We start from the raw sequence: 24198 nt of genomic DNA, 5'->3' as shown, positions 1-24198 counted from the left end.
ATTTTTTAAAAAGTGGTTTTTTTTTTGGTTATATTTAATGACATGGACAATAATACTTACAGTGTAATTTTAAGGGAAAATAGGACAAAAATTAGATGTTCAGGGGCGCTTCCGTAGCTCAGTTGGTTAAGCATCTGCCTTTGGCAAGGGTTGTGATCTCAGGGTCCTGGGGTGGCATCCTGCCTTAGGCTCCCTGCTCAGTGGGGAGTTTGCTTCTCCCTCTCACTCTGCCCCTACCCCTGCTGGTGCTCTCCCTCCCTCTCTCTGTCTCAAGTAAATAAATAAATAAAACCTTTTAAAAATTAGATGTTCAATCTAACCCTAATTTTTCAAAAATACACCCCCCGCTAAGAAAATAATGTGAAAGAAATATATGAAAATATTAATAATGATTACTGGTGGGCCATGGGATTCTAGGTAAGTTTTATATCCTTTTATGAAATGTTTATTTGACAAAATCTTTGAGTCTGAGTTATTCTTATAAGCAGAAGTAAATATAAAATAGATATTTACTATAAACAAACTGCTCAGAGCTTGTTCTCTGCGGTCCCTTCTGGAACTCAGAGGCTCTTGGGCAGAGTTTGAGCAGTAGGCCGCTATGCTCATCCTTGTCCATGGTAAGTCACAGAGAGAGAAATTGCTCCAAAGGTCTAGGCCCTCTAGTCATGCCGAGTAACTTGGCAGATCCAAGACTCAGTTTCTTACCTGTAAAATGGGAGAATGACTACTGCCCTCTCTTATAGCACAAAGAGATTATAAAGACTGGAGAGGACAAGGAGGGGGAGAGTACTTTAACCATTTAGAACGGAATGCACTGGTGAGGTATGGGTCACCAATGGTAGTTGTAGCTTAGGAGATCGGACATCAAAGCAGGGGTGATAGTATCAAGCCTGTTAGCCGCCCTTATCACACTGCTTTATATGATGGTAGGACTGGCAACTGGGTAATTCTTATTGCTGTGGTTGCAGGATCTTTGGGAATTTTTCGCACCAAATTTGTTTTAATAGGCCCCTTCTTCAAGCATTTGCCAAATCATGTCAAGTGCCAGAAAGGGTCACCAGAGGGCGCTAGATCACTTAGGTGTCCCCGCGGCTTCCATAGCAAAATCCCCAGGATTTGTTGGAACTGGGTCCAGGCTGGGGGAAAAATGAAACCCAGTGTTCGTTACGGTGTTGGGCCAACATTTAAGTAAATACAATTTTCTTTTTCTTTTTTTTTTTCTCCTTGACTAGTACTTTAGTTGCTCGACTTTTTCAGTTTGCATTTTAATGCATTTTTATTTATTTCTTTTACATCAGTTGAGATTGTCCAGATTAGAATCCTTGAGAAGCTTGAGACCCTGATTTGCTTTGAAAGCTGCCATAGGCACGTGTTCACATGATCAAGAGGCTTCCCTCCCCTCTGAGAAGTTTATAATTGTATTTAGAAGTAAACAAATGGCCTATATTGTTTTCAGAACAGGGAGGAGGCTGAGGTTTGTATTTGTGGTTAGGCTTTCAGTGCGTGTGCGATGGATGGCCCTCGGTGCCCAGCTGCAGACACACCTACAGGAGGGCAAATGCCCGGGGCTATTCGCCAGCGGGCCTCTCTATCCTGTCCTGGAGTCTGTCCACCCACTGGCTGGGGCGCCCTCCAGGCCCTAACGGCTGCAGCAGACAGCAGGGACACTTTGCCTGACTTCTTATCCCAACTGAGGGGGTCGTTGGGTGCGGAACAGCCAGGTGGGGACAGGGGGCAATAGTTTTAACTGGTCGCATCTCCCCCACGGTCTGGTGCTCACGCAACCAGTACTGATTTGGGGGTCAGAAGATGTGGTTAGAGTTTGGCTGTTTTTTGGGTCACGGCAGTTACAACCAAGACCTGTATAATGTTTTCTTTTTCATCCTTACAAATCACCCTTTGTTTTTTGCAGATAGGGAGGCAGAGCAGTTCCTGTTTTTATTCCAACTCTACAAACGAGGAAACAAGATAAATGCAAGGCACTGACGGTTCCATTCTGTCTGATGGGACCTTTCCCCCGGTTGGTCAGGCCAGATGCAGGTTTGCCGGACCTGGTGCTGAAGCTGGTGGACGTTAAGGTGGTAGCAGGAGAGGTGGGCGAAGGCCCGATGAGGGCTTTCTCTGGTGGACAATAGCACTCTCGTCCACGGCCTTCCAGCTGGGCCGTCCCGGGAGCTGGTGTGGGACTGGCTGGTTGCAGGAATGGTAGGATATGGATTTTGATGGCAAGGGACTCTGATGAACCCCGACTCAGCCTAGGTTTGGATAACACAGACGCTGCTAAAAGCTTCCACCAGCACGGGCAGAGGCGATGAAGACAGTAGGAGACAGGCCCTCCCAGCACCCTGGAAGGCCGATGGGACAGTGACGGGGACAGTGGAGAAACACAGCTGGACACAGCTGGGATTTCTGCAGTTGGGGTGACGGAAGTCAGAGCAACCAGTGTCTTCTTGCTGGTAGCCCCAGACTGGTGATTTCAGGGAACTCAGGTTGTGGGGGCTGCCCAGGAAGGCCTGGAGAGGATTCATGGTTTGTGGAAGCTCAGTTTTAGGAGGGAGGGAATCCATTCTGGGGGCTTCGTATCCCTGTGGGCAGACAATCCTAGCTTTCCCTGCTCTTTTTATTTTTAAATTTCAAATCTTGTACTTGATTTAAGGAAAGTCCTTAACTTCCCTGGCATATGCTGAGGCCCAAAGGTAGCAAAGTACAGCCATTTAGAGGGCTAATAAATCGAAGGAGTCTCAAGGTCACTGTTACCTTCTTGCAACGTCGCCACAGCCATCTAGGGCTGACCCTGAACCCAGTGCTGGGAAGAACCCAGGGTCTTTGCAGGGACTAACGCAGCACAGACATGTTGAGAGAGGCTGCCGTACACGAAGGATGAGGCTACAGGTACTCTCTGGGTGACAGTTTCACTTTCTGGAAAATACTGTCTGTAGCTCCCTTTTATGCATTGCTTTTTGACTACCAAATACTCAAGAACCCTGATTTCATTCTACTTTCCCTTTTGACCTTGGCCTGGACTTTTTCCTAAAGGGTATGTGTGTCCTGAACCCAAGGAACATACTCCAGATGAGGCCGGAGGAGCTGCAAACATTCTCTTCAGCCTCTCTGCCCAGCTGGGCCTCCCTTCTTGGGTCCTCCCCAGCATCCTAGGGCCTCCAGGGGCAAGGGGCAGGGCTGAGCTCTGGCTCCCGCAGAAGCAGGCTTGGCCTATGCAGTAAAGGATGCTAACTTGGCCCTCACCACAGGAAGGGCTGAAAGGAACCTGAGGATTCCAATTAGGCTTAAACTAATGAGCTGGAAACTTTGGGGAAACCACTGTGGGCAATGAGGGGAGAGTGTGACCATCTTCCTTCTAATTAGCACTAGAAAAACTTCTGGTCCAGCTGGTAGCCAAGAGGAAGGGCCATGAACAGAGGAAGCAACATTTCTGAGTGTCACAAGAGGTATTCCCCTGTGGTATAGGGTTAGAGGCTGCTGAACAAAACCAGGCTCCTCCTCCTCTTTAAGGGTGGAGGTAGGAGAGAAGGCCCTAAACGGGGGGGGGGGGGGGGGGGGGGGGGGGGGGTAGACTTGAATGGCACCTACAGCGTCCTTCCTCCAAGCTGCCCTCCTCACACGATGGGGCTAAATAAAATGGGAGTGACTTTGGGGGAACTCCATTGTCTATGGGAGCTTGCACCATCCCTGAGGCCGGGTCCCCCTTGTTCCTCTCTCTCTCTTGGGCAGTCTCTGCCCCTTAATAAGAAAAACACAGAAAAACCACCTGCTGCTGTCAAGGGCCACAGACCACCCGCCGGCCTCCAGCCATGCTTGGGGCACCGGGCACCTAGGAAAGGGGTAGGGATGAGCGAACTAGAGGCCAGAGAGGGTCGAAGTAGGGTGTGTATCCTGGAGAAGGGTCCTGCTCACTCCCGAAGCACGAGGATTTGGGGGTGTCCGGCCAGCGGTGTCGACAGTTGGTCCCTCCTTCCCTCCCCACGGGGGCTCCTTTGGTAAAAACGGCCTGTGGGGGGGAGGGGGGCTCCCCTCCCCGGGTCGGGCGCTCGGCTGGGGGCGCAGCACCTTGGAGAGAGGCGCCCGGGCCGGAGCCTGATTCGGGGCGCCGTTCCTCGCGCTCGGGGGCCAGGGCGCGTGCCAGGCGGCCGCCCAGGGCCCTCCCGCCGGGTGCCGAGCCCCGAGCCGCGGCGAGCCGGCGCTGCGAGCCTCCTCCCCTCCCGCCTCGGGCGGCCTGAGCCCGCGCCCGCTCCAGTTGCTGCAGCTGCTGCCGCCGGCGGCTGCGGGGAGCGCGGGGAGCGCGGGGAGCGCGCCGGGAGGCTCGGGCGGCGGGGCCGGGGCCGGGAGGGGCCGGGAGGGGCCGGGAGGAGCCGGCGCAGGCGGGGAGGCCGCGCGAGCGGAGGCCGCGGGGCTCGGCGGCGCGGCGCGGGGGTCCCGGGGGTGGCCCGGCGCGTGCGGGGGCGGCGAGCCGGAGCCCAGCGCGGCCGGGGGCGCCGGGGGCGGGGGCGGGGGCGGGGGCGGGCCGCCCGCGCTGCACTAGTTGCCGCCGGCTCAGCCCGGGGCGGCGGGGGCGCGGCGGGGAGGGTCCCGGGCCGGAGCGCAGCGCACTCGCGTGGCGCACGGCGGGCGGGGGGCGCGGGGGGCGCGGGGGGCGCGCGGGCCCGGGGCAGGGGCAGGGGCAGGGGCAGGGGCAGGGGCAGGGCCGGGGCGGCCCGGGGGCGGCGCGGACCCCCGGTGCGCCCTCGCTCCGCGCGCTCGGGGCGTTGGGCGGCGGGGCGCGGGCCGGGCGGGAGCGGCGGGCGCGCTGCATCCCCTCCCCCCGGGCGGCGGGGGAGGGCGGCGGCGGCGGCGGCGGGCGGCGGGCGGCGGGGGAGGGCGGCGGCGGCGGCGGCGGCGGCGTCCCGCCGTATATATCTCGGCGCACCCCGCCAGGTCGCGCACAGCGCCCCGAGCCCAGGCGCCTCCCCGCCCCCTCCCCGCGCTCCGCGGCGGCGGCGGCGGCGGCAGCAGCGGCAACATGGCTGTTGACGGGTGTTCGGGGTGGCGCTGGCGGCGGGAGGAGCTCCCCCGAGCCCCTGCGCCGGCCGCCCGCTGCTAGCTATGGCAAATGGTGGCGGCGGCGGCGGCAGCGGCGGCGGCGGCGGCGGCGGAGGCAGCAGTCTTAGAATGAGTAGCAATATCCACGCGAACCATCTCAGCCTAGACGCGTCCTCCTCCTCCTCCTCCTCCTCTTCCTCCTCCTCTTCCTCCTCCTCCTCCTCTTCCTCCTCGTCCTCGGTCCACGAGCCCAAGATGGATGCGCTCATCATCCCGGTGACCATGGAGGTGCCGTGCGACAGCCGGGGCCAGCGCATGTGGTGGGCTTTCCTGGCCTCCTCCATGGTGACTTTCTTCGGGGGCCTCTTCATCATCTTGCTCTGGCGGACGCTCAAGTACCTGTGGACCGTGTGCTGCCACTGCGGGGGCAAGACCAAGGTAACGCGCGCCCCGGGCGCCCGCCCCCTGCGCCAGCCCACCCCTGCTCGCGCCGCGCCGCATCCCTGCCTGCCTTCCCCGCGCCGCCTGCCCTGCCCTGCCCTGCCCTGCCCTGCGCCCTCCCCGCGCCCCGCTCGGCGCGGAGGGCGGCGCGCCGGGGCCCCCGAGTCGCCCCCGACCTGCCCCCGACCGGCGCGCTCCGGGACGCGGGCGCCCAGTCCCGGCCCCTGGCTCCTGCTGGGGCCGCGGGCGGGGCGCGGCGGGGCGGGGGGAGCGGGGCGCGCGGGGCCGGGGTCGCGGGGAGCTGGGGGGCGGGCCGGGGGCTCCGGGAGCGGAGCGCGCGGGGCCGGGGGGGCGGGCGGGGCGCGGAGCGCGCGGGGCTCGGGGTCGCGGGGCCGGGGGTGGCGGGCGGGGGGCCCGGGGGCCGGGGGTGCGGGCGGGGCGGGCCGGGGGCTCGGGGCGCGGGGCCGGGGAGCGGGGCGCGCGGGGCCCGGGGTGGCGGGCGGGGGCGGCGGGGGCTCCGGGTGGCGGGCGAGGGGGGCGGCACGGCAGCCCGCACTCGAGAAACCTGTTGGGGAGACGAGTTGGCGGAGTCGGCAGCGAGGGGGAAACCTTTCGGGCGGGGGAATCCCGGGGGAGGAACGTGGCCAGGGGAAGTGGAGGGGGGGACTTCGGGGACCGCGAGGGAAAGTTGGGGAGATGCCTCCCAGTTTTGGAGGCAACCCGCGGAGGCCGCCACTTTAGGAATGTGCGAGGTCGCGCAGCCGGTGCCACCTGCCTCGCCGTCCCTTGGATGTGCCGGTGGAACGCACCCCACCCCGCGCTCCAGCCTCTGTGCTCGCGCCCCCACGCCACCCTCCTTAGGTCCCCGGAAATGCCGCCAGAGGCGGGGAGCGGGCGCGGGAGGTCCGTGCGGGAGCCTCCTCCCCGCTCCCCGGGCTCTCGAGGTGGCTGGGTGTCGCCTGGAGCTATTCCTGGCGCGGGGACGCCCACCTGCACCCGGGCGCGCTACACCTTAAGTGCGGTTGCTAGGCTCACTGCCTGGTCTGTCGCCGGGTCCCTAGAGATGTCCTCTTCAACCCCCCCCCCCGCCCCCCACTGGCCGAAGGTGAGGGGCTGGGGCAGTTTTTCATCAAAGACAGCAGAATTAAAAAAGAAAGAACTGGAAAAAAAAAAAAGAGAGAGAGAGAAAAAGGAGGGATCCAGCCGCCTTGTGTTTGAGCAGTTCGCATCCTAGGGGACTTCACGGCGCCAGCATTCTCTCCGGTCGGCCGGAGGGGAGATGAAGGAGAAGAGGGGAACCCGGGGAGGGCGAAGCAGGTCTTGGGGGGAATGTTCACACCTTTTCCTAGTAAAGTTGATCCCAGGACCCCTGGAACTCGCGCAGGGCTCGGCAACTTGTAGCAGCCTCCTCGGTTGCCATGGCGAGTAGGGAAGCCAAGGGGCTGTGGGTGAAGCACCGGGTGACCCCAGGCGCTCTCTCCCCATCATTAATTATACACGCGCTGGGTGCTGGAGCTCAGCTGTGTTTTGTGGCAGCACATTTGTGTTTTGGAAAATACTGGTGTGTTGGAAATAAGGGAGAAGAATAAAAGCCATCTCTCTCTCTCTTCCTCCTCCTCCCACTTCTCTGGAGGCTTCCAGATGTTGGCCAGCCGGTTTTCTTTGGAGTTACCTTCTCCTCCGGAGAGGTGTCTCCCATACTTGTCCAGGTGGGAAGCCTCTCGTATTCCAGAGAAGCAAACAGGTTAAGCAGAGTCTGAACCCCGAGACCGTGCGACCGTGTTTCTTGCCTTCCTCTCAACAGATTATTCATGGAGCCTTCTTGATCACACATTCACTCATCTCCTCTTCCTCCCACAGTCCAGTCCTGGAGTTTTGTTTGTTTTTTTCCCTTTACTGAGAGAGTCTGAGTCTGTCCTCGGAGGAGGGATAGCTCCCCGTGATGGGCATCTAAAATGTTTGAGGCCCCTGAGCGATTTTTTTTTTATTTTTTTTTTTTTTAAGTTTGTATTTATTTATGATAGTCACAGAGAGAGAGAGAGAGAGAGGCAGAGACACAGGCAGAGGGAGAAGCAGGCTCCATGCACCGGGAGCCTGATGTGGGATTCGATCCTGGGTCTCCAGGATCGCGCCCTGGGCCAAAGGCAGGCGCCAAACCGCTGCGCCACCCAGGGATCCCCCCCTGAGCGATTTTGGTGAAGTTTTTTTTTTTTTTTTTGGTGTAGTTTTTAACAGCCTCCTCATCCTTAAGGAATTGGACATTCTTGATCATTAATGAAAACTTTTTCAGTAAGTCCAAATAAGTTTGGGTGTTTTTGTGATCGTGTGGTTTTAAACACACTCCCACCTCCTTTTACTCTAGGGGTTCACCAATGCCACTGCACTACCTGTGATGAAATGCTGATGGGATCGTTCCTATAGAGAATCTCTTTCATAAACGATGACCAAGCATAACTTCTGTCAGCCTTCTCGAGAAAAATAGGTTTTTGGCAATGATCATTGGAAAAAAAAAAAAAAGATCCCTGTCTATTAGACTGTATTTTGTAGTTCCGAGGCCGGCTGAGTTGACATAACTGGAAGTTTCTACCAAAAATCCACCTGGGACAAGAGGTGTCTGCAGTTGGTTGGGAGGTTATGAGGCCAATGGAGGACCGTCTCGGGTCACTTTTGATACCATTGGAGCACACTTTAAAACATGCCCAGAATCTCTTGATAACTGCCCCTTGATTTTCTCACTTGAACCATGTGTAGCCAGCTCATTACACCCCTAAATAATAACTTAGGCCTTTCCTAGGCTTTTCTTTCTGCCCCTGAGGTCTGTATTTTTACTGCCCTCTTGGTGTTTTTTTTTTTTTTTTTTGTCCTTCATTCTTTTTGCTTTCCAAGTATTTGGTAGTTGTCGAGATCCGTACAGAAGAATGCATTTGGCCTAAGCTTGGAATAATTGTTTTAGCGCCACGCTTCCCAAGCAAACCTAGACTGCTTTTGCCCAGAATTCTGTTGGCCGTCAGATATGCTCACTCTCGCCCTCATTCAGTCCCAGGATGATCCGCCAGGAGCTGGGGTCCCGTGGAGGGCTGGTTTTTAGCATCTGAAATTCCGTAGGAGGTAAGTTTTAGCAAGGTGCTCTGATGTCACAAGTACTTGGCCTCTGGGACCCTACTTGTGATCAAAGGAACCCAGGGCTAGGGATGTTTCCTTTTTTTTTTTTTTTTAGGGGTGTTTCTCATGGGGCATCTCATCATTAGCACTTTGGCCTCTGAATCTCAAATGATGAGTGACTTTACTATTTTGAAAAGAATGGTATGTGGACTTTTTTGGGGGGAAGTAAGAGACCTTGTCACATTTCCCCCCTGTTGAGAACTTGGGCACCATCATCCAGTACTGTGTTCTTTGCTGTACTTTTTTCACAGTATTGTTTTCCTCTGTTGGGTTTCATCAGAGCTCTGTGTTCACGAGGCTGTGACGTTCTGAGGTCCAATCCAGTTGCAGACTGTAGTGAACAGTGAGAAGCGCAGGCAGCCTGGCTAAGGCCGTGACCTTGAAGAACTCATTTAACATCTCTAGTCTCCTTCTCCTTGTGTTTAAAATGTGGAGATTGAGTTCTGTGACTTCTGATGCCCCTTCCTGCTCTGGGATTTAGTGTCCGTGGTTGGCAGGAGTCGAGAGAGTACGGGGAAAGTTTCTAGCTCAGAATGTGTGTTGCAATTTTTTGGCAAATTCTTGAGGAATTCAGCCTTATGGTGCCTCTGCGTCTTTATTGCCGCTCTTTCCTCTTCCAGCACACGTCAGGGTAATCTCTTCAGATTAGCCTGGGGAAACCAAGGCCAGCTTTCTGACGGAGCTGTGGCTGGCTGGGGGACCCGAATGCGGCCCAGCAAAGGCCCGCACCTGGCCTCAGTTTGAGCTGTCCTCCCCGTGGAAGTTCGGGCTTGATCAAGCCTGGTCTGCATGTAATGAATTATTGAGGTATTGTCTCCATGGCTGTGTGTCTGAGAAAAACAACACGTTTTCTCTGTCAGGTTGGTGAGTAATATAAATATCAGATCCTGTTATGGCTCGGTAATTACCCAGGGTCTGGCCCGACGCGTCCAATCGGGGCTGGAGCTTCAGTGCCTCAGAATTCTTGACTCCAGATTGGCCCCGCTGCCTCATCGCGTCTTGGGGATTGCCTGCGTCGGGTGGCCTTCAGATAATTCTCTCCGATCAGAGCCCTTAGGGTTGGCCCTGGACGAGCTCTCAGGTCCGGTCACCGGCGGGGTTCCTGCTGACCTGCCCTCGTGCAGGGGGCGTTTGCTCCTCGTTCCTGGCACTCCTAATGGAAGTGCACCCTTCAGGAGAGACTCGGCAGTCAGACCCAGGTGCAAATCGTGAATCTCACACTCATTAGCGGGGCGTATTTGGCTGCCAGCCACATCCAGCCTTGATTTCTTCATCTGTAAAAAGACCATATTGATGCCTACTTTGTCAGATGCTTTGAGGAATAGCAATAATGGGTATATGGTACCCAGCACAGGCCTGGCACGAGGCAGGTTTCCCGTAAATAGTTCTGCAAAGTGGTGAGTTTATTTTCTCCTGGATTACTTGAGTTTGACCCCAGAGGGGCACAGACTATAACACATAGAACTTTTGAGTTGAAAGGAACCACTAGACTCGGAAGGCGGGTCCGATAGCCGCTCAGGGTCAGATGGAGGTTTGGGTTCATGGCTCTTGGCTGTTGCAAGGCTGGAGGATTGGGGAGGGGCGGCCAGGGGAAGTTCTGTGTTCGGATGCTGCTATTTTGAGGGTGGGGATGTCAGTGGACTAAGCGTTGACTAGTGTTGACACTGTGTGGCTCCGGGAGTGGCAGCCGGAGAGGATGGGAGCTATTCAGTAGGAGGGCAGGCTGGCCCCCATCATACCATCAAGAAGGGACGACGTCCTTCCCTGTTACCCCAGTCCAGAGCTCACAGACCTGTTCCCCCGATTATGTCACAGTTTCCTGGCCAGGGTTCTCTGTACTGGCACCAGCTTTCCTGAAAGCAGTGTTTCCCAAAGTGTGTTCTGTGGAGCGCTTGTCCTTACCGTGTGAAAACCATTGTGAGTCGTGGCACACCTGAGCGCCCCCCCCCCCCCCCCCAACCAACCTTGGAGAGTCACATCACAGGCTTGGAGAAGCCCTGTAGTAGAGAAATCCCTTAAACTGCTCTTACCTGTGCTCCCTTTGAGCACACTCGCCTAGCTGTCAGGCGTGCTGTGTGGTACCCAAGAGTCTGCCTGTGACCTTGGGCAAGGACTTTACTGCTTTGTACCTCAGTTTCCTCATCTGCACATTGGGGATTGTAACAGAGCACAGCCCTATGGGGTAGGTACTCTCTCCAGCCCTATTTCATAGACTTTCCTAGGAGGACACAGGTGACCTAAGGCCTTGGGCTGACTCTGGAGACTTATCCAAACATACGTGGGACAGAAAGAATGCCAAGGCCAAGTGGGCCCCCTCTTTGCCTCGCTACTGTCCTCTTCCCTGCATAGGGCCATTCATTGGGGGTGCCTGGTAGCAGGGAGTAAGTGCTTGCTTTGGGTCCCTCTCTGTCTCACCAGGGCACAAGACACGTGCTGTTGAGATGGTCGGGCTGGCAGTGGACTGCAGTGCCAGGGCCTCCTTCCCAAAGTGGGTGGCTGGTTGGGGGGGGGGGTCCTGGCTCACAGTGGCAGTGACCACAGTAATCTGCAAGTCCCGGCAGCCAACGCCTTCTTGGGACTTCAGAGCTGTGGAGCCCTTGGAGGGCCGCTTCTGTGGCTCTGGTGAAAAGGGCTGTGTTCATGCCGTGATGCCACGGCTCCGGGGCCCTGCTGGGAATCGTGACCCTTCCTGGATACATATCTAGGGGTCGGGCGAGCTCAGGCCTCCTGCAGGACCTCTGAAATTCCAGGGCCTTTCTGGGCTTGGGCAGCAGACCAAAAGTGCCTCCTCTTTTGAAATGCTTCTGCAGTGGGTGGAATCCTGGCCCTGGGCGCACAGTGAAGGAATCTCAGCCTCGGAGGCAGGGGTGTCCTCTTGCTCTGGGTAGAAGTCTCAAGGAATGTTGAGTTGGGATGTCAGACCTCTGCTTCCGAGCGCAGGAGACAGCATTTGTTGGTCTAGTCCTGGGCTCCTCACACCTTAATATTGCATACGAATCACCTGGGGAGCCGTTAAAATGCAGCCCGTGATTCAGAAGGTCCAGGGTCAGGCCCGAAGTTCCGCACATCCCACAAGACACGGGCAGGTGTGTTGTGCTGTGCAGACCACACTGAGTAGCAAGGCTCTGGCCATTCCTCGGCCTCCAGTCAATCCCTCCCTGAAAAGGAGCCTATTTTTAAATATGGAAATTCCCAGCTCCTGAGCAGTGAGGAGGGGTGAGACAAGGAAGGTTCCCTGTGCCAGGACAGTCTGGTCCAGAAGACTCCGCGCAGCCCCCTCCGAGCTGCGTGGTTCGGTCTGGGCCCTCCCTGCTGGAGCTGATTGTTCGGGTGCCCCCTCCCAAGGCACCCGCCAGCGCTGTTGGTTTGGGGTTGGCCTGTGGGGGCCTGAGCAGCATTCTATGGGTGTACAGGGTGTGGCCTGTGTGCTGTCTGCCCGTCGGCGTGCGGGCTGTCCCTCGCGCCAGTTGGTCACCCTGCAAGGGGCGAGGCTTCCAGACGTCCAGGACGGCAGCTCAGCCAAACCACCTTCTTGCAAAATTAAAGGCTCGTGGTGTAGCCAGGGCTGCGCTGTGGTGATGCTCCAGGGAGCCAGCCGCTGGCCACTCCCTCTGGAGTGTTTGAAGTCAGTGGGCAGCAAGACTGCCAGCCTGACTTGCCACAGGGTCCTGGGTGGGCCTTCCCAAATGGAGGGTTCGACTTAAAAGGTTTGGACTCAACGCTGATCCTGAGTGTGGGGAGGATGGCTGGCTGGCACGGTGCGCCCTCCAGCTGCTCTTCTCAATGATCCTAGCAGGTGAAATTGAGAGTAGCTCCTTTTGTCACCTTAGCACGGTTGTTTGCAGCTCATACTGTCAGGGACTTTTTCCTTGAGATGTGCTGTTTATGTCTTTCCATTGTCGAAGAGGAGAAGCTGGAGGAAACTCTCAGCCAAAAGAGTCTTCGGCAGCCAGGGTGAAGAAGGGCCTGGCACAGTGTCCAGCATGGAACCGATCCTCGGATGAATATTATGGTTATGATTGTTGTTCTAGATTTGGCTTTTACTACCTAGTAAGTGCATACTATGTGCCTGAAACCGAGCTGGTACCAGGGGAAAAATAAGACCCCGTTGTGACTTTTATTGGACAGGGTGAGAGGGAAAAAAACAGCTGTGTTCTCATGGGGTGTGCACACGTCTGCTCTCTGAGTTGCCTGCAAACCCCCTGAGGGCAGGGGCTGAGTCATATAAACACAGGCGCACATATGTGTTGGGAGGGTCCTTTCCCTACTGGTTAGCTGGGGTCCGGGTGGGAGCGTAGTAGGTGCCAGGACATTTTGCTGCTCTTTCCGGTAATTTGTCAGAAGCTATGGAAAAAGGCTGGTGAAAGGGATGGGCCTGATTTGGTGACCTGACGATGTTTGAGTCATTCCTGGATTTCGGTTATTCATGCCACCCAGGTCTCTCTTGACCAGCAGCTCAAGGATTTGGTTCACGATGAGTAGCTGCTTGTGAGCTGGCTGAGTCAGGCAGGGGATGGAAGGGCAGCTTCAGAAGAATGGACGATGGGATTTGCTTTTTTCGGCATTATTTGGTGATTGTCTTTGTCTTTGTCTAATTGCCAATTTGGAAATGTAATTGACACTCCAGGTCCAGAATGGATATACTGAACATCCTCATCTCCCTTTGAGATCTCATTACCTGTATGACTAATGCTTCTTTACATGGCCAAAGGCGAAATTATTTAAGACATCTCATTCACTTGGTATTCTCTATGCTGTTTCCTTGGCCTGCCTGCCTGGTTTTCTGAGGGCCCCAGATCTGGCTTACTCTGGGCATTTAGCAGAAACGCCTATCTTTCTCTTTTCTCTCCTTCCTGCTGCTCTTCACCCTTTCCTTCCTCCACTTCTTCCATAGTGACTTCACCGGCATCTGAGAGCAGAGACTGGATTTGGCAGGTTAGTGGACAGCAGACAGGGACTTGCTCTCGCCAGCTCAGAATCACAGGGCATTACGAAGTCATAGAGGTGAAAGGGAGATTTAGGGTCTGGGTACTTCCTCCCCAGGGCCAGTGCTGGGAACCCCAAGCCCTGTCATCATAGGGGATGGGGGTGTCACGATCATCTGAGGCCACACGGAGGACAAACCCACCTTGGAATGAATGGAAAGATCTTTCTCCTTACGTGAACCCCTCTTTGCTTCTGGTCTGTTCCCATGACACAGAGAACAAATCTTGGAGGATAGTAGATTTCGGGTTCTAAGTCCAGCCCAGGAAGGCCCAGAGCTGGGTGGTGGTTAATGTCAGCAGTGTTGTTGAGGGCTAGAATGCCCATAGTCCTACCCCTCTCAGGCCACTTTCTTTTTTTCTTAATGACTTCCCAGTGTCCTTCACCTGGGGTAATGAGGTTTCTCCTTGTCCCGTCCCCCAAAGTTTGGAAAGGGTCCATTTTGGCTGTTGGTTCTGATGGTTTGCCCTCCAGGATGTGTCTGGTCTTGCTGGAAGCTGTGGGCGGAGGTGTGGGCTGTCCCTTGGCCATTGAGTTGCCTCTTTGTCAATGACACATGTACTATGTTCCAAGGTTAGCTTCCTTCACCATTTAGCGCTGGGCTTGGCTGGGAGCAGATGTGATTCTGAGGCCACGCCAAGAATCCAGATGTAGAGAGCATGGATCCTTTGTGAAGATGCCTGAGTTGGTCTCTGCTTTCTAGGTGTCAGCTGTTCCCAAACGAGAGAGAGCAGATAGTGATCTGGAGCCTCTTTTTGCACCATTTAAGTATAGCTGCTCTCTGGGATCGAGGGTTGTTCCTCCCAACTGCTCATCTTACCTCTTCTCTGGGCTTCCATATGCTATCGTCGCCATGTCCCCTATTCTGCAGAACAGAAAGAAACCAGAAAAGGGAACGTGCAAGAGGAGAAGGTGAGGGAGAGTAAGGGGTAGAGGGAGGTGTTCACACAGTGAAAAACAGAATTTCTCTTTTGGGAGTTAGATGTTGGGTAAATATATAATTAGATGGATTTTTAGTTCCTACACCTTTGTCTTAATGAGTAAGTCATGACAAGTGACCTCACCCCCCAAGAGTGAAGCGTTATGTAAAGACCAGTAGAAAGAATGATTTCACTTGTGGAAGATTTCAGCTCTTCCAGTGAGAACTATTGTCTAGTTAACTGGGTGGCCTGTGGCCCGTGGGGATCTTTTTTGCGTGCCCGTTATACGGGAGCAGAGTCCTATCCCTCTTGAGGAACAGTTGCTGCATTAACTTGCTTTGGAGTATAGACCCTTTCTGGCTCTGGAAGAGGAGAAAGTGGGTATCCAATGATAATCAAGTGAAGAGCTCGGAGAAAAGGCTCTCAGGTTTGTGGGAAGGTTCTTTCGGAAGATGGCAGGGTTTATCCGAAGTGCTAGGGATTTTCATGACCAACATTAGCTGGCAACAGCTTTATATACATTGTTTTTTTTTCTTTTTTAAAAATTGTCAATGTTTCTATCTATCTGTCTATCAATCACATTTTCTTTTTTTTCTCTCTTTTTCAAAGGTTTTATTTATTTATTTATTCATGAGAGAGACAGAGAGAGGCAGAGACATAGGCAGAGGGAGAAGAAGCAGGCTCCCCACATGGAGCCTGATGTGGGACTTGACCCCGGGATCACGCCGTGAGCCAAAGGCAGACGCTGAACCACTGAGCCACCCAGGCATCCCTCAATCACATTTTCTTTATCCGTTCCTCTATCAGTGGACACTTAGGTTGTTTCTGTATCTTACGTATTATAAATAATGCTGTAATGAACATGGGGGTACATATATCTTTTTGAGTTAGTGTTTTTGGTTTCTTTGGATAAATGCCCCGAAGTGGAATTGCTGTAACATAGGGTGGCTCTATTTTAATTTTTTGAGAAACCCCCATACTGTTTTCCACAGTGGCTGCATTGGTTTATATTTCCACCAGCAGTGCATACTGTTGCCTTTTCTCCACATCCTTGCCAGCATTTGTTATTTCTTGTCTTTTTTTTTTTTTTAAGATTTTATTTATTTATTAATGAGAGACACACACAGAGAGAAAGAGAGAGGGGCAGAGACACAGGCAGAGGGAGAAGCAAGCTCCATGCAGGGAGCCTGACATGGGACTTGATCCTGGGTCTCCAGGATCGCACCCTGGGCCAAAGGCAGCGCTAAACTGCTGAGCCACCCAGGCTGCCCTATTTCTTGTCTTTTTGATAATAGCCATTTTAACAGATGTGAGGTGATAACTCATTGCACTTTTTCTTTTCCTTTTACTTTTTTAAATAAAGATTTTATTTATTTATTCATGAGAGACAGAGAACTCATTGTACTTAAAATTATTTATTTATTTGAGAGCGAGCGAGCATGAGCAGGAGGAGGGGCAGGGGAGAGGGAGAAGCAGACTCCACACTGAGCAGGGAACCTGATGTAGGGCTGGATCCCAGGACCCTGGGATCATGACCTGAGCCGAAGTCAGATGCTTAATTGGCTGAGCCACCCAAGCGCCCCTCTTCTGCTCATTTTTAAAAATCAGATTGTTTGCTTTTTTTTTTGTTATTGAGTTGTATATATTCTTTGTATATTTTGGGTATTAACTCCTTATCAGATATATATGATTTGCAAATATTTTCTCCCATTCAGCAGGTTGCCTTTTCATTTTGATGGTGGTTTCCTTTGTTGTACAAGGGTTTTTTAGTTTGATGTAGTTCCACTCGTCTATTTTTGCTCTTGTTGCCTTTGTTTTTAGTGTCAAATCTGATGTATCATGGCCAAGACTGATGTCAAGAAGCTGAGCGCCTGTGTCTTCTTCTAGGAGTTTTATGGTTTCTGGTCTTACACTCAATCTTTCATTCATTCTTAAGATTCCTTTTTTAACATCAATGTGTTACACTTTTGTCCTTCATCTTAAGTGTACGATATGTTCATTGTCGAAGCAAGGCATTAGAAAAAAAAAAAGAACACCTCATACCCACTGGGATGCTACTATTAAAAACATCAACAACAAACCAGCCCAGAAAATAACAAGTGTTGGCTAAGCTGTGAGGATTTGGAATCCTTTTGCACTGTTGATGGGAATATAAAGTGATGCAGTCATTGTGGAAAGAAGTATGGTGGTTCCTCAAAAAAAAAATTGAAAATTGGATTACCATATGATTCAGCAATTCCACTTCTGGGTACAAATCCAAAAGAAGATATTTGCACACCCGTGTTCATAGTAGCATTATTCATAAAAGCCAAAAGGTGGAAGCCACCCAAATGTTCCCTGACAGATGAATGAAAAAAAACAAAATGTACCATATACTTGCAATGGAGTATTATTCAGCCTTATAAAGAAAGGAAATTGTAAAACATGCTACGACGTGGATGGACCTTGAGGATATTATGTTAGGTGACATGAGTCAGGCACAGAACGACAGCAACTGTGTGGTTCTACTTATATGAAGTACCTAGAATAGTCAAATTCATAAAGATAGAAGTAGAATGGTGGTTACCAAGGGCTACGGGGGGGGGGTTTAACGGGCACAAAGTGTAAGTTTTGCAAGATTGGAAGCATTCTGCCCAACGCTGAATAATCTTAATAGTACTGAACTGTATACTTAAAGATGGTTAAGATGGTAAGTTCTATGCTGTTCCTATTTTACCACAATAGAATAAAGGAAAAGAAAATCCCCCCCCAACCCTACCTCCTGGAGATGACCCCCTCCCCCATTATCTTTGGACTCATTTTCCTCTCGCATTCTTCACCGTGGCCACCGTGGCACTCATGTTTGTCCTTGGGGCAGCTAGTAATTTTCCTCTAAGGGTTGGTAAATGGCAATCCTGTGAGAAGTACCCAGCCTGGCCTTGTTGGATTTAGGTGGTGCCCGTACTGAGAGCAGAACAGACACCACAACCCTGCTTCTGTCTGTGGAGTCCGGTTTAATGGCATCTATTCTAAGAGTGAAGTTAAAGGCTACTGGAGTTTTGATCTTGACATAGGAGTGGCTCTGGTACCTTAGGCAAGTCATTGTCCCTGGGCCTCGGTTTTCTTACATGTAACGTGTTCTCTGATTCAGTGATTTCAGTATAACAGCTGTTTCTTCAAATCAGATTCTAAAGTTACCGTTGGTACCCGATGAAGAACCCAGGAGCGAATCATTTAGGGCAATCGGGCAGTCCTGGTTCTATTATAAATCACGAGAGTGAAATCTGACTGATGCGTCTCCGAAACGTCCATACTGACTTGGATGAGATGGCGTAGTTAAGAATTACGGTCTGAGGACATAGGCCCTTTTGGAAGTATCTTCAAACTTGTGATTAAAAAAAGCAAAACGAGACCAAAAAAAAGTCTTAGAAATAGGTTTTTTTGTGACTCTACTGTTACTTCTAAGGAAATAGCCACGTCACTGCTGGGGTTTTAGTTTTAAGTTTTGGTGTGGAGGCAAGGTTGGCGACGTCTTAGATTATAGGCTGTAAGTGGTGCGCTATGATAGGCTGGCTTTGTGGAGGTTGGGCATAAAAAGAAACATCTCATTAAAGAGAAGGTCACGCAAATCAACCTGCTTTGATGCTTTTCCTTGACTTGGCCCAGAAGGCAACCCTGGAGTGAGAATGTTCATCTTGGCTCCGTTCCATGGAGCATTTCAGCCTCCAGAAGCCGGGAGGAGATGATCAAAGCTTCTGTGGCAAAGGAGCTAGTGTCTGAAGGGATGATCCCCGCACACTCAATAACTTTTGAAATAAAATCCACCCCCGCCCCCAACCTCCAAATTGTAAGCATCGACTACATCAGAACGGACTGGACCAAATAGTCTTAGGTTACATAACATCAATTAGATCTTGCTACTGGGGGCCACGTGTTACATTTTATTTTGTTTTATTTATTTTTAAAAAAGAATTTATTTATTGATGAGAGACACTGAGAGAGGGGCAGACACACAGGCAGAGAGAGAAGCAGGCTCCCTGCAGGGAGGCCGATCCCGGGACCCCGGGTCACGCCCTGGGCCGAAGGGAGATGCTCAACTGCTGAGCCACCCAGGCGTCCCCACATATTACATTTTAACTTGTCACAGACACATTACATTAGTGCTTCACAGATCCACAGGGTACCAAGTAGCCTTTGGGTATTATTGAGTGAACTGGTCATTGTGCAGGACTTGACGAAGCCTGGGCAAAAATACTGCTTTAGATTTTTCTGTAGGTGTAGTTACACTCATATGAGGGGGTGCAGACATCCTGCAAGTATTTCTTACAAAATACACTAAAAATGAGATGGGAGTTATTGTATCTGCCGTACTGAATGTTTGCTTTATAGCCATGAACCAGATACGGCAGAGATTTTTCAAACTCTGGGTACCTTCTCATTTTCCGATGACAGGCAGTGTGAGCGCTATATTTTTAATTGGTCCCTTCTTTAAATCAGGAGCTGAAATGTTATCATGCAAATCTCTCCTGAGTTGCATGGAAACTAATAAAATCACAAAGGTTTCTATTTGTACTCTATGAACACAGACTGTAATGAAGCTGAAACAGCCATCTCCAGGGGATGATGCTATTTAAATGCGAGGCAGGGCTTTCAAAGGATTCTAATGGTGAGAAGAGAAACCGGCAAGTGAGCAGGGCCCCTTCTTTCCTCCCTACCTCTCAGGCGCCTGTGCACCTACGCTCCTCTGTAACTTCCTGACCTCAGGAAGAAAATTCATTTAAAACAAAGACCTCTAATCCTTAATACATCCTGTCTGTCACCTGTTGTAGCAAATAGCGGTTGACACTCAGTCTCTCTTGGCCATTTGCTGCTCCTCCCCAGATGTGGCATGGATCCCTACCTACACTTACTCGGGCTTTCGTTTTGGTAAGTCTCCTGTGAACTGGGGTAACTGACTTCTTAGGGAAAAAAATTAATCACAAACTTTTGTTTTTGGAGCAGTTACGATGCATCAAGCCCTGTTTTAAGCTCCATATGTTTCTTCTGTTAGCCAACCTTCAAAACAGTCCTATGGAATAATCATGTTTATTGATCCATTTTATAGATCAGAACACTGAGGTACAGAGGATATATATATATATATGTATATATATATTTATAAATATATATATAAATAAATTTTTGGATAACAGACTTTGAGTGCTTACTATGTGTCTGGTGATTTCCAAGTTCTTCGCATGTATTATCTTATTTAATCCTCGCAACAACCCAGCAAAATAGGTGGTATTGCCATCACTTTACAGATGAGGAAACTGAGGCATAGAGAGGCTGAGTAACTTGCCCAGGGTAACACACTAGTGAGGGGCTGGGCCAGGTTGAAGTGCAGACAGGTGGGCGGTGGAGCCCGCACGTCTCACCCTTGCCCTGTACACTGCCAGGTTTACCTCCTGTAGCAGCGGTAGGTTAGCTCTGCTCAGGTCATCCGTGTCACAGAGGGAGGGAAAACAGGGCGTAAGAGAAGAGTTGGCATGTGGAGACTCCCGTATCATCCCAGGATGAGGCATGAAACCTCTTAGATAAATTCAGAGAATTGTATACCATGAGGATAGAGGTGACCCTTAAGGGATACTAGTCCTTTCAATCTCTCTGAGTCTTGCTTTTCCTTGCTGGAACATGGGTTCAGCACCTTTTCTGTACCTGATAGGCAGGTGTGCTGTGTGCAGTTGTATAGGTTGCTCACTGCACAACCCTAGGGCTGCTTTGAGATTCATATCTGATACATAATCAGACTTTATGCACCGTGGCACATGTGCCATATTTCTATGTTGGGGAGGAGGGATTTGGAGGCACAGAATAAGTATGGGGCATTTTTCTGAGTACTGGTCTTCCTTGAAGTTTTGGAAAAAACCACTATTTTTTTTTAAAGATTATATTTATTTATTCATGGGAGATACACACAGAGAGAGAGAGAGGCAGAGACACAGGCAGAGGGAGAAGCAGGCTCCCTGCAGGCGGCCCGATGTGAGACTCAATCCTGGGCCGAAGGCAGGTGCTAAACCGCTGAGCCACCCAGGGATCCCCTAAAACCACTCTTTCTGATATTAACACACACACAGGAGATATTAGGAGTAGGATGCAGAGTTCAAACATATTTTTAAAAACTTGAGGTGTGTGTGGTATGTGTGTATTTGTGCACACACCTGCAGGAGGGCGTGAGGAGTGGAGAAATTTGACACCCACCAGCCAAGCCTTATCATTAAACTGTGAACCTAAGTATCCTGGTGTGACATGATGCCTTATTATTCCCACATGCTATTTGCTCATATCTGGAACTCTGAACCTATTTTATTAAAAGAATGGGAGTTGTATGAAAAGCACATAACTATATCTGAATTTCCCAATCTGTTATAAATAAAGTACATTTCAGGTGTCGGTGGGGCAGAGAATTTAATCTGTGCACTCTGAAGAAGGTAGTGCTGGTTATGAATCTTCCCTGGCCTTAGAAAGATCGATTCCTTGCCACTCTCCACCTCCACCTCCTGGAAATACATTATTGTATCACAATATGGATTTCTTTCTAGACCAGTGGATATTGTGGCCTTCGTCAGCCAGATCTCGTGCACGAATATTTAGAAGCAGGAGACGAAGTGGTTCAGTCTGTGAGTCTTCATGAGCATGGCTGTCCTTTTCTCGGGGATACAGAGTTGTGTAAGGCAGCTTGTTTCCTCCTGGGCAGGGCCAGTAGCCATGCCTCCTGATTCCAGGGGCACCCTCCCCTTCAGAATCATGAATGATGGCCCTGGAATTGTGCAGCGTACACCCTCCATGTCCACACACGTGGCTTTTCTAAGTGTCCAGCTGGGTTGTATACACCTATGTAAGAAATTAAAAACAGTACAAGGCCTTTAATTCTTAACGGCCTAACAAGTAAGAGAAACATCAAGAACTTGAGGTCCGGAGAAGGTGGAGGACATGGAGAACTGGTCAGAGGGTGGCCAGACAGAGACCCTGGGGATGTGTGGAGGTGTGAAGGTGGACCTGGCCTTCCCATCCCTAGGTCCAGCACCGGTTGCCATGACTTCTGATGACGGTGCCGCTCCTGACGTGATGTAGGAGGGCTCCCAGGCCCCCACCCTTGTTCTCAGTGAGAGCCTTTGGAAAGAGTGATTGCTTGGGTGCTAGCCTGCGTGTGCCCCCCAGGGCCCGTGCATGGGGAATAACAGGATTCGGAGGATTTGGAAAAGGCCTCTCTGTGGCCAGCCGTGCTATTTTTAGCTCCCTCCCACGGCCCCTGCTGTCCCCAGGTGTTTGTCAACAGAGCATCCCACACCTATGTGGAAAATGGCAGTTGAGGCCCAGGCAGGCCTGGTAGGCCGCAGCAGTCTCCCCACCGGGCCCGGCGGCCAGGCCGGATCTCTGGGGCTGGCAGGCTGCTGCGAGGGTGGTTGCATAACTGGCCTTTCTGCTGGTCGTGGTGCCTGCTGGTTCTGGGTGAGGAGGTCGAGCCAGAGTAAACAGGTCTACGCTTCACGGCCCCTCCCTGGGCCCCGCTGCACTGGACGGGTTCGTGGGCCTGGTGGTGATGAGCTGGCATAGTCGGGAGCCGCTTTGGCTCTCTTGCTGCCTGGCCACTGCTGCACGGCGTCCAGTGCCCGTGCTGGGAAATGTGCAGATGGCCTGGCCTGGTCCAGGGGTGGCCAGGTGTGCTAGAAGGCTGGGTGTGACCTCAGGGATGGCTCCCTCCTTCCCTTTTAACTCTCCACTTTGCCTCCCCCACCCTGCGAGGAGGCTTAGCTCACTTGCCTGGAGTCTCCCCTTCCTGGGAAGCCTTCTGCACGGTCTGAGCCAGGCCTCGCTCTGTCCTCCCACACTCCCCACTGTTTGTCCTCCCCATCCTGCGTGAGCATCACCCATCTGCTGCTCCTTGTGGACAGGGCTGATAGTTCTCCTTTTTTGATCTGTGGCTCCTCACAGGGGTCCTAGAGATTAGGCTGTGAGTATTGGCCAACCAGTGACAGTGTGGTGGCCAGTCCTCAAAGAAGGCCCTCGACAAACGAAGCCTCCTGGTATTCATGCTCTCGGGTATTCCCTGGCTTTGAATCCAGACTCTGACTTGCTCGTAACCAGTAGAATGAAGTCAGAGTGACTGTGACTTCTTTATTTTATTTAAAGATTTTTATTTATTCATTAAAGAGAGAGAGAGAGAGAATGGCAGAGACATGGGCAGAGGGAGAAGCAGGCTCCATTCCAGGAGCCTGATGTGGGACTTGATCCCTGGGCTTCAGGATGACACCCTGGGCTGAAGGCAGGTCTAAGCCCCTGAGCCACCCAGGGATCCCGTGACTGACTTCTGAAACTAGGTCAGAAGAACCCTTGCAGCTTCCCTCTTGGCCTCCTGGAACACTGGCTTTCGAGAAACCAGCCATCATATATAAGACATCTGATTGTCCTGAGGCCACCGTGCTGTGAGAAGTCCAGGCTACAGGGAGAGCCTTGGAGGCTGAGGTGCCACATGGAGATGGTGGGGGTGGGTGAGCGACGCTCCACGGAGCACCAAGACACCAGACGTGATGAGAAGAATACATCTTGGAAATGGATCCTTGAACCCCAACTGATGTAATCAAAGATGATCCAGCTAGCTCATCCCTTCCTGAATTCCTGACTGAAAAATGATAAAATAAAATGATTGTTGTAAACCACTACATTTTGAGGTGATTTTTTATGCAACAATAGATAACTAGAACAAATAGCTGTCATGTTGGACAGTCCTTCTACTGGATCCAGCTCTTAGCCTCTTCTGTGGGTTCCTCTTAGTCTCTCTTCCCCAACCCTCTGGAGCCAGCTGCATGGGACTTCCTTCATGTCATAGATGATCTTCGCTCTGCCTAGAATTCTCTTTCCTTATCCTCTTTTATACAAGATTTAAAAAAAATATTTTATTTTATTCATTCATGAGACACACACACACACACACACACACAGAAACATAAGCAGAGGGAGAAGCAGGCTCCCTGCAGGGAGCCTGATGTAAGAGTCAATCCCAGGACCCGGGGATCACGCCCTGAGCCAAAGTCAGGTGCTCAACCACCGAACCACCCAGGTGTCCTCTTTCCTTATCCTTCCTCTCCTGTTCCGCTTAGTTGACTCCTGTTTATCCACTTATGTGCTGGTGTTTACTCTCTAGGGAGAAAGCCCCTATTTGTGGCATTTGTCAGTTCCTGTGGGGTAAATATGCCCACCGTGGCTGTTGTCAAGATACCAGCGTGACGTCACAGAACACAGAGGCTAGGCCAGTTATTATAATAAGCAACCCCAACATGTCCATGACTTGATACAGTAGGAGCTTATGTATTGCTCTATAAAGTGCCATTAAGGGTGTGTGTGGAGTGTGATGGGGTGGCGCCTTGTTCCACATTCAGGGCCCCTGGCTTCTCGTGCCTGTGGATGCATCTGCCATCTTCTAGGGGTCTCTTACAGTCTCTGCTGAATCCTCTGTATCCATCTGACAGATGAGGGTGAGAAGTAAGCCCCGTGAGGTGTGACTGTGGGAGCAGTCCTGGAGGCCGTCCACATCCCTCCTGCCTACACAGTCTATTGACCAGAACTTAGTCACATGGTACCCTAACTGCAAGGGGTCCTGGGAAATGTAGGAGGGCACCCAAGAGGAGTTGGAGAT

At 51.9% G+C, this 24198-nt stretch overlaps 1 protein-coding gene across 1 annotated transcript in view; it reads left to right on the top strand.

Annotated features, from left to right (window-relative positions):
- The first annotated feature begins 5283 nt into the window (after nt 1-5283).
- Nucleotides 5284-24198, top strand: part of KCNMA1 (potassium calcium-activated channel subfamily M alpha 1) — a 711483-nt gene continuing 692568 nt past the window's right edge. The window contains 1 exon segment of the mRNA NM_001003300.2: nt 5284-5475. Within this exon segment, the coding sequence (NP_001003300.2) occupies nt 5293-5475 (183 nt within the window). The 5' untranslated portion in view covers nt 5284-5292.

The sequence above is a fragment of the Canis lupus genome, chromosome 4 (genome assembly GCF_011100685.1).
Source record: "Canis lupus familiaris isolate Mischka breed German Shepherd chromosome 4, alternate assembly UU_Cfam_GSD_1.0, whole genome shotgun sequence".
Classification (NCBI taxonomy): Eukaryota; Metazoa; Chordata; class Mammalia; order Carnivora; family Canidae; genus Canis; species Canis lupus.
Note: the sequence above shows the minus strand (reverse complement) of the source record. Positions and strands in the feature narration are given on the sequence as shown.